At 37.8% G+C, this 8374-nt stretch overlaps 1 protein-coding gene across 3 annotated transcripts; it reads right to left on the reverse strand.

Annotated features, from left to right (window-relative positions):
- Window positions 1–478: 478 nt before the first annotated feature.
- Window positions 479–6966, reverse strand: LOC147847594 (phosphatidylinositol 4-phosphate 5-kinase 9-like). 3 transcript variants are annotated; one of them, XM_087339006.1, is made up of 8 exons: window positions 5385–6964; window positions 4585–4749; window positions 3251–3416; window positions 2995–3105; window positions 2685–2872; window positions 1931–2082; window positions 1298–1433; window positions 479–1022 (listed from the first exon to the last, which is right to left on the reverse strand). In XM_087339006.1, the coding sequence occupies exons 1-8, from the start codon at window positions 6650–6652 to the stop codon at window positions 731–733; spliced, it is 2478 nt and encodes an 825-aa protein (XP_087195132.1). In that variant the 5' UTR covers window positions 6653–6964; the 3' UTR covers window positions 479–730. The 3 variants fall into 3 exon arrangements, with proteins under 3 accessions (XP_087195132.1, XP_087195133.1, XP_087195134.1); XM_087339008.1 differs by having other exon boundaries at window positions 886–1022; window positions 1286–1433; window positions 5385–6965; XM_087339007.1 differs by lacking the exon at window positions 2995–3105 and having other exon boundaries at window positions 5385–6966.
- Between the last annotated feature and the right edge of the window lie 1408 nt (window positions 6967–8374).

Raw genomic sequence — 8374 nt, forward strand, 5'->3', positions numbered from 1 at the left:
TGGTAAACTTGGCGAACACCAAGCTGATTTCTCACTTGTGATTGATGAGTAGCACACACCACCAACTCTTTTATGTCTCTGATTTTCCTGAGAGTTTCCATTGCCCCCAATGCGGCCAAGTTTAGTTGTGTCATGATAATATTCCTGGAGGCATTCATCGGCTTCTTTCGTTAACCATCTTTCCCTTTGTGAGTCAGACTCCAATGTTAATTTCTTCCTTGAATATACTTAAAAAAGAACTACACCAATGGCAATTCATGTGCCCCCCATGGGACCATAAGAATGGTGTTTGAAATTCACCACAATATTTCAGTTTGATCAATTCACATTTGACATGCAAAGACGGTCATTGACAATCACCTTTTTTTCATTCGCAAGTAGTTCAAACAACCAGGATTCAACTTTCATACCAATATCATAATTGTTTTGGAAGCATTTTGATGGTTAGATCTGACAATGAAAGATTTGTAAACAAAAATTGACTATGCATGAAGATAAATTCTTTAGATACAAAAGAGTACATACAACAAAGAAGACAACTGCCCTCTAGTGCAAATCATACATTTGTTTATAAAAATGGACAACACATATCATTCATGAAGTGATAGGAAAGTGAGGAATCGATATTGAAACTCTCTCTGTGTATGTATGTCCACATAAATGAGTTTGCCCAACCAAAGGATAAACTGTCACATCAAAAGCTTCCTCCATAATCTTCTTCTAGACCATTCTACGACACATTTTCGGGGAAAACCTTCCGTAGAAACTCCTGAAACCTTTGAGCGTAAGGGTGTGGATCCACAACCGAGATTGAGACGGAATCAAACTGGATAGATTTAAAAGCATGTTCGAGCTTCTTTAGGACATTGTACTCTTGGAGGATATCGATAATGCCGAAGCATAGGACTACATCATAAGATTCAGTAAACGTATCTTCTCGAGGAACTACATCTCCACTACTGACATTATTCGGCTTCCGTTCCGCTCTTGCCGGCATGTTTGCACCTAACTGAATTTGAAGCCTATTATGAAGCCGCAAAAACAAACCCATATCTTAGCAATTAGTTCAAAGAAAATACTATAAATTGCAAACCCTAAACTCCCCCCAAAAAACTATATGATTAACTTTAGTACAAACAGAACTATATGATTAATTTTAGTAAAAACAAAACCAGGTAATTAACTTTAGTACAAATGAGACAAGTCTACCTTTCATCTGTGAAATGAAAAGCACTAAATGAACTTTAACACATAGTACAATACTCAAGAAAGGTGACCAACATACATGTTGACTTACCTCGTAGTTCCAGCAAGAAGGTCCACTTGCTCATCGCCAGCAATTGCTGCCCTCAAAGAGCTACCACGAATGTGTGACCCTTGTGTTTTATCATTTGGTTCATGAGCGACGAGCACCAGGCTTTCCGGATAAGTTCCTAATACATAGTCCACAACATGGTGAGTCCCATAATCCAAAACCCCAAACTTCCCATGCGGAAAAACACTAAACCCTACACATAACCTCTGGAAAAAACTAAAATCTAAGAGGATAAATTCGGGAACCCTAAACCGTAAAATGCTGAAACTCTAAAGGCAAGTTCTTCAGCCTTATACCATAGAACCACAAACCTTAAACCCTGAGGGAAGTTCTAGAACCATTCAACACTAAAATTTGAACCGTAAAGATAAGTTCGATAACTTTAAACCAGTAAAGGTAAGTTCTAGAATCTTAAATCCATAGAGTCATGTTCTAGAACCCTAAACTGTAATGGTAAGTTCAAGAACCCTGAACTCCTAAAGGTGAGTTCTAGGGCCCTAAACTCTAATATATATATATATATATAAAGGAAACTAACCAAAATCCAAAAGCTAAACTATGAAGAGCACTATTGATGTTTTATTTTATTTTGTTTCCAAAAGCAATGTGTTTTACCATTGATGATGGCTGTCGGCATTCCTCCGTCCTCAACGTCTTTTTGTATATTCAAATTCATGTGATTTGGAGCCCTGAAGTGGAGCCCTAACAAAAGGCTATAGTCCATTATTTGCTCGGACACAAGAAAATTACAATCATCCTCGATTTGCCTAGTTAAAACATCACAATCCAACCAATCAATCATTAAATCAGTCAATCCATATCATGTTTTCTCATGAAGGGTATTTAGCAATATCTTATTGTGTATAATGCAAAAAAAGAGAAAAAAATTGAAGTGAAAAGCACTTGGTCACATGACCACAACTGAAAAGAAAAAGAAAAGAATCACTAAACAAGAAATTGACAGCCGATGATTACGAACTGGTATTGGTTCTGCCTGGAGAGGTTAAAATATCATTTCATCTATATGTATAAATTAAAAGAAAATTACAGCCAGCTATGACTTAGACTATATATCAAGCAACCTCAAAACTCCACTAAAGAAATTGAATGTAAAAAATTTGGACATGTGTGCATATATTCACATGCACATGAAGAAGTAGACCAAGTATATTCATGAAATAATTTATTAAGAAAACTACCAAGAGCAGGAATAATGACACCTGGTTTTTCAGGGGGATCTCATAAGATCCATGAGATGCCTAACTCTTAAACCATCCTTACGTGGCAGCACAATTCACCACAGTAAACCAATAAAAAAGGAAAATAAAACATGTGCAAATGCAAAAGGTATCATCATTCTCTTCCTTACTTGAGGAGAGCTGAACGCCATGATGGCTCAAGATGGAAAGTAAAGTCTAAATCAAGGTCTTTTAGGGTTGTGGTCTCATCAATCTCGATCTTATCTGCAGACCGACCAAGTGATGATCCCTTCAAGTCAAACCTACGATGAATTCTCAACTCGGTGCAAAATACATTGCCCATCACAACAAACCGAACCTTCAAGAAGCAACCACCACAAAGTTCAGTCCTCAGCCTTGATGACCATTTAGAATTTTCAAGGGAAAGCGCCCTATATTGAGTACAAACAAAAAGTTTAATAGATCTATATCTACATATACCTTATGGCCTCCTGCAAGCTTTATACGGTGAAGGCCAAAAAATTTTGTAATCAAGGTGTTCTCATATTTGCATACATGGGCATAGTAATGTGGTAGCATCTTTAATAGCATCTGTATCATATGTAATTTCAAAAAGTGCTGTATATTATTCTAATATAAATGTAACCAAGTTGAATTTCTAAATGAAATACAGAAGCTAAGCTTAAAGTCAAATAATACGACAAACCAAACCTGAAACTATGTGAATTTCAAATACCTTGAGTTCTTGTCGACGTAAAGTCTTGATAAGAAACCGGTCATCCTGGGAAAGGAAAAACATACTCCCACTTTTTCCTGGAGATGACAGCTCTCTCAATTCATCATTGCCACAAATCTTCAACATATAATCAGCAGCATCAATCTTGAACATCTCGCGTAATGTCCTGAAATATCATTTAGAGAAAATTGTAAAAACTTTTTACATAAATGCTTTTCCCAAAACGTTTTAAGGGTAGAGATATGGATCACATTCATTTGAAAGAGTGCCTATATCTTACAGTATCTATGCATCTCTCCACATATTCCATTAGGGCATGTCAAATAGCTATCTATAGGAATTATTATTTCCTTGACTATGCAAATTCCTAGTTGTTGAGTCTCATGTGAACAAAAAGAAATGTCAATCATTTGGTCCATCGAAATGCATCGGATGGATTAGTGACATGTTTCAGGTCATGTTTTGGAGGAAAAGTTGGAAGAGAAGTCGAGTAATGGAAGTAAAATCTCACACTCTCTACTTCTTCATATATTTTTATGAGTGGTTCTCATGATAAGTTGTGTCCAATGAGCATGACATGTGTAACGATCATTAGTAAGGACCTTATCCTATCTAAATATGGTATGGACGTAGCCTAATAGCATAAAGGTGTGGCTTCAACTATCTTCATGGATTCATCCACTTGGCTTGCTTTGCCAACTGTGGTAGGCAGCATTGGTTGAAGAAGTTTTAAATAAAAATGAATAATGTAGTCTCAAAAAATAGCAAAGAAGGTATTCAGAATCTGGAAACAGATAAATATGCTGAAGCAAAATGAATGAACGCATATGATGCATTTTCATGTCCGTGGGTGGAACAAAAGCAAGAAGAGTAATGAAAGGAAGAGGAATGTCAAAGACTTATCTCTAAAATAACAGAAAAGAAAATGAACCCTCATAAGCTTGAAAAATTTTAGCAAAAACCAAGCTCTGATCTAAAAAGGCATATGATTGAGAGAGAGAGACAGTGAAATACATATTAACTTCTTTTAGGAGGTCAAAATGGCCTTTGAGAAAGACACAGAAGATGTATAATTCCTAATTATGGTGAATTAACACAAGACATAGATCTTATAAAAATTTATATACAGGGAAAAAGAAGACATGCATATTATGTTAATGCTTCATTAAGCAGACCACATGTACTAATATCGATCATGCATGATGTGCATGTGTAGAAGAAAGATATACTAACATTTAATGGAGAGAGCAAGAGAAACGAACCGTGTATTGCTATGACTTTTCTAAAAAGATCATTGCAATGATGCTTTTGATATGGTGTAGGAAAATTTCTACCTGAAAACAAGTGGGCAGTAATCTTTCCATCGAAAGTCGATTGAATGGTGGCAAGGCGTCAACTGGGAGCCTTGTCGGGGGAAGTTCATCCAGATCCGTGCTCGATGCCCAAAATCAGCTGCTTCAAGCTCTCGTTTAAGATGGTATATCTTCCCTACACTATACCTGTAGCAGATTGTTTATTTGAGTTCTTAAAACCCAAGCATGAGGCTAATATTAAGGTAAAAAATATGATTTTTTTTCTTTTTTCTTTCTTCCTATCGAGGCGGATATCTTTGTTCATGCAAACATTTCGTAGTTACACAGAGAAAGGAGAAATTATTTGCAAACTATACATAAAGGCCCTCTCATGATTTTTTCAGCTACAATTTTGCAAAACCTTATCCTAACTCCCTCTAGAAAACACACTGTGCTTTCAGTTTCTTGCTCCATATATCTTGGAAAATTCCTAATGAGTTTTTGTGATGCCTCCATTGCTTAATACTCTCTGCCAATCCTTGGATGATTAAAAACTCCCCATGCTTCAACACACACACACACAAAAGTTCATATATACACCTAGAATATATACCTCATCTCCATATCTAAAATCAGAAATATATCTCAGTTACACCATAAGCAACAGCTAGGAACTATAACTCCTCTTGGAAAAGCAATTTGTGCAAATCAGAATGGGGTGTTCAAATACTACTGTCTCACTTCATTCGGGCAACATTGGCAAGAAGTAAAGTCAGTTAAAAAAGTAAAAAGCTGATGACATTGATCCACAGAGAGAACTGCCTGATACTTGATAAACTTACCTCATACCAAGCTGCAAGTCAAGCATAAGATCATAACTTCGGTGCCCTTTGATAATTGTTTCTCCTGGTCTCTTGCTCTCTTTGATTAGTTGTCTTTGCCGATATGGTTTATGTCTCGATATTAAAGGGTCTTTAACAATCTCACTTATCAGGACTCCTTGAGCATACTCCCTCTCCACAATGGGCAACCTTACATCCTTCTCCAGCTGCATCTCATCATCCTCCAAGATTGTTTCATTTGTCACTAGAAGTGACTCCAAACCAAGCAACTTCTCGATCGCACCCTCCAGACTCCATTTCCTTTCAAGTCCAACTGCCCTAGTGGGTAAAGACTCGGCTTTTCTCAACAAGCTTATTGAGCTTCCTAATGAGGAGTTGTTCATCTGGTTTTGGCTCTGGATCGGCATATGAGCATACATACCATGAGCCTTGGAGATGTCTGAGGAGGATGTCCGCCACAACCCGAAAGAGTTTCTACGTCTCCGTACATCATTTCCATCACATTGGGCCGATGAACCATTAGGAGGGCCAGTGAGATACAAAGAAGGCTCAGTGCCAGGTGGGTAGTAAGTACCCTTTCCATCCTTCAGGCCTCTACTCCATGTGCCCACATAGCAACCGCCATCAACCCATGTATATACACCATATCCATGCTCTTTTCCACTAGCCCAGTATCCATTGAATGAGTCCCCATTGCACCAAGTTAGCATCCCTTTGCCAGACATAGAATCGCCTTTCCAGCCTCCAGTATAAGCATTTCGACTGTTCCAAGTGTAAGTCCCATGACCCTCTCTCTTCCCTTGATACCAATTTCCCTTATAATGGTCTCCATTGTGATACCGTTGTTCACCAATACCGTGCTTCAAATTCATGACCCAGTTGCCAGAGTAGGTAGAGCCACAGGGTCCAGTATAGTTGCCAAACCCATGTAAGCATCCATTAAAGAATTGCCCTTCGAATATTGACCCATTAAGCCACGTAAACTGCCCCTTTCCGGATTCCATGCCCTTATAGAACTCACCCTCAAATTTAACACCGTCTTTCCATACATAGATACTGCTAGCATTACTAGTACTTCTCTCAAGGATTGCTTCTTCTCCATTAGGTAGTTTGTATATTTTATCTCTGGCAATTGAACTATGAGGTTCCAAACATCCATTAGGTTTCAAAACCTCTTCAGAAGGATGGATTTGATCTTGTCTTCCCTGGGAGGATAGATACAATTGTCTTTCCTTGTCGTGCCCAATATGGATTAGAGAGTTAGACATACAGAATGAGTCGGATTGTTTTCTTTCCAAAGAAGAGGAAATGAAAATTATATTGCTTTAATGCAAACCTGGACGGGTCGAGGAAGACGAAAAAATGATTTTACAATCAGGCGAATTTTGTTTTTTTTTTTTTCTGAATCAAATCACACTGCACAGAAAAATATACCGAGAATCACATGGGAAAAAAATTCTGAATCAACGTGCATGGAAAAAGACCCCAAGAATGGTATGGAAACGGGGAATCGCATGATGGAATTGGGTATTTGTAAGCTTAAAGAGTCCACTTAATATGGACAAAAAAGACAAGGTAGCTGTATCTGTCCCTTCTTTCTTTGTTGCTGTTGTTGTTGTTGTTCTTCTTCTTCTTCTTCTTACTTCTCACTCTCAGATACTCTGTTCTGTATCTGTGCAACGGAATTGATCAATCGATTAATGGATGGATGATAAAATGGAAGAAATTGCAAAGGAAAAGCCAATTGGACTGTCATAACATTGGTTAACTTAACTTTAAGGCTTTGTAATCAGGAGAGAGAGAGAGTGTGTGTGTGTGTGTGTGTGTGTTTAAGAAGGATTATTGCTGGAGTAAACTTTGCAAAGAAGAGAGAGAGAGAGATCTAATGGAAAAATTAAAAGTAATTGTGAAGGATCTAGACAGAAAAAGAGAAGGGGGAGGGGGGGGAATTTAGAGAGGGAATGAGGTTGAGAGGGTAGGGAGAGATGGAGGGGGAAAAGCAAGAGAGAGAAGTATGAATGAAGGGAAAAGCAAGAGAGAGGGAGGGAGAGGGGAATCTTATTGGAAGTGGAAGAGAGATTCAGAATTGGAATATGTATGTAATGTATAAAAAATTATGATGAATGGCAGGCAGAAACACCCGACACGCGTATCTACGAATGAGAGTTCGAGAATATATACATAACCGCATTGGGTCAAGAAATGTGCCCCCTGGACATGTTGGGCCACTATAATCATTTTCATGCGTAAGCCACAACGAGAGAGAGAGAGAGAGAGAGAATATGACCTTATTACATGTCACACTACAAAGATATTGTATCATCATGCGATGGCATCAAGATATCTCGTAAAGCAGCGAAGTTGTAGAATGTATGTAAGTAAGTCAGATGCAAGGTGGTGGAAAACATTACAACGCATTTCCATCTACCATTTCGTGCAAAGGTATTCATATGGAGAGTCGTGATTGGTGGGCTTCCATTAGGTTCGGCCTTAAAGAGACGAGGACTAGGGTCTGGCACTTGTTTCTTTTGCACCATTCCATTGGAGGATAGTACACATAGGTTCATAGTACGTAAAATTTGTGTTCGTCTACTATAACATTCATTTTCCTACGTTGGAAAACGAATGCGAATGTTATCCAAACATTCTTGTGTTTTTTCCCCATTTTTTCCCATTTTTTTAATGTTTTTTTTTTCATTTTTAGGCTTATCTACCTCATAATAAATAGTTAATCCAAAAGTATGGTATTTATCATTCTTTGAGGGTGTTTTTCTTTCGCGAATGATTGAACCATGCATCGTATGGTACGTATGGTTCATACTATGCATAAGTTCATTAAATGTCCTATAGTGTGTACCATTTGGAAGTACTTATCGGACATTTGGCATGTTTTAACCTGTTGTTGTTTGAGACCTCGACAATGGGTTTTTTCTCAATATGTTCAAAATGGTTCAAATGATGAGATGGAGATATTGTTCTAATTTTTACGT

Source organism: Azolla caroliniana, unplaced genomic scaffold (genome assembly GCF_043228905.1).
Source record: "Azolla caroliniana isolate FFs.n. ecotype wild unplaced genomic scaffold, voAzoCaro1.0.p SCAF_831, whole genome shotgun sequence".
Lineage (NCBI taxonomy): Eukaryota > Viridiplantae > Streptophyta > Polypodiopsida > Salviniales > Salviniaceae > Azolla > Azolla caroliniana.

Bases quoted from the DNA above. Each gene is read 5' to 3' on its own strand.
- LOC147847594 (XM_087339006.1), bottom strand. From the start codon at position 6,652: ATGTCTAACTCTCTAATCCATATTGGGCACGACAAGGAAAGACAATTG. The intron at 2,083-2,684 runs GTAAGGAAGAGA...TGTTTTAACTAG, and splicing joins TGGCGTTCAGCTCTCCTCAA to GCAAATCGAGGATGATTGTA. The intron at 1,434-1,930 runs GTAAAACACATT...ACTATGTATTAG, and splicing joins GCCGACAGCCATCATCAATG to GAACTTATCCGGAAAGCCTG.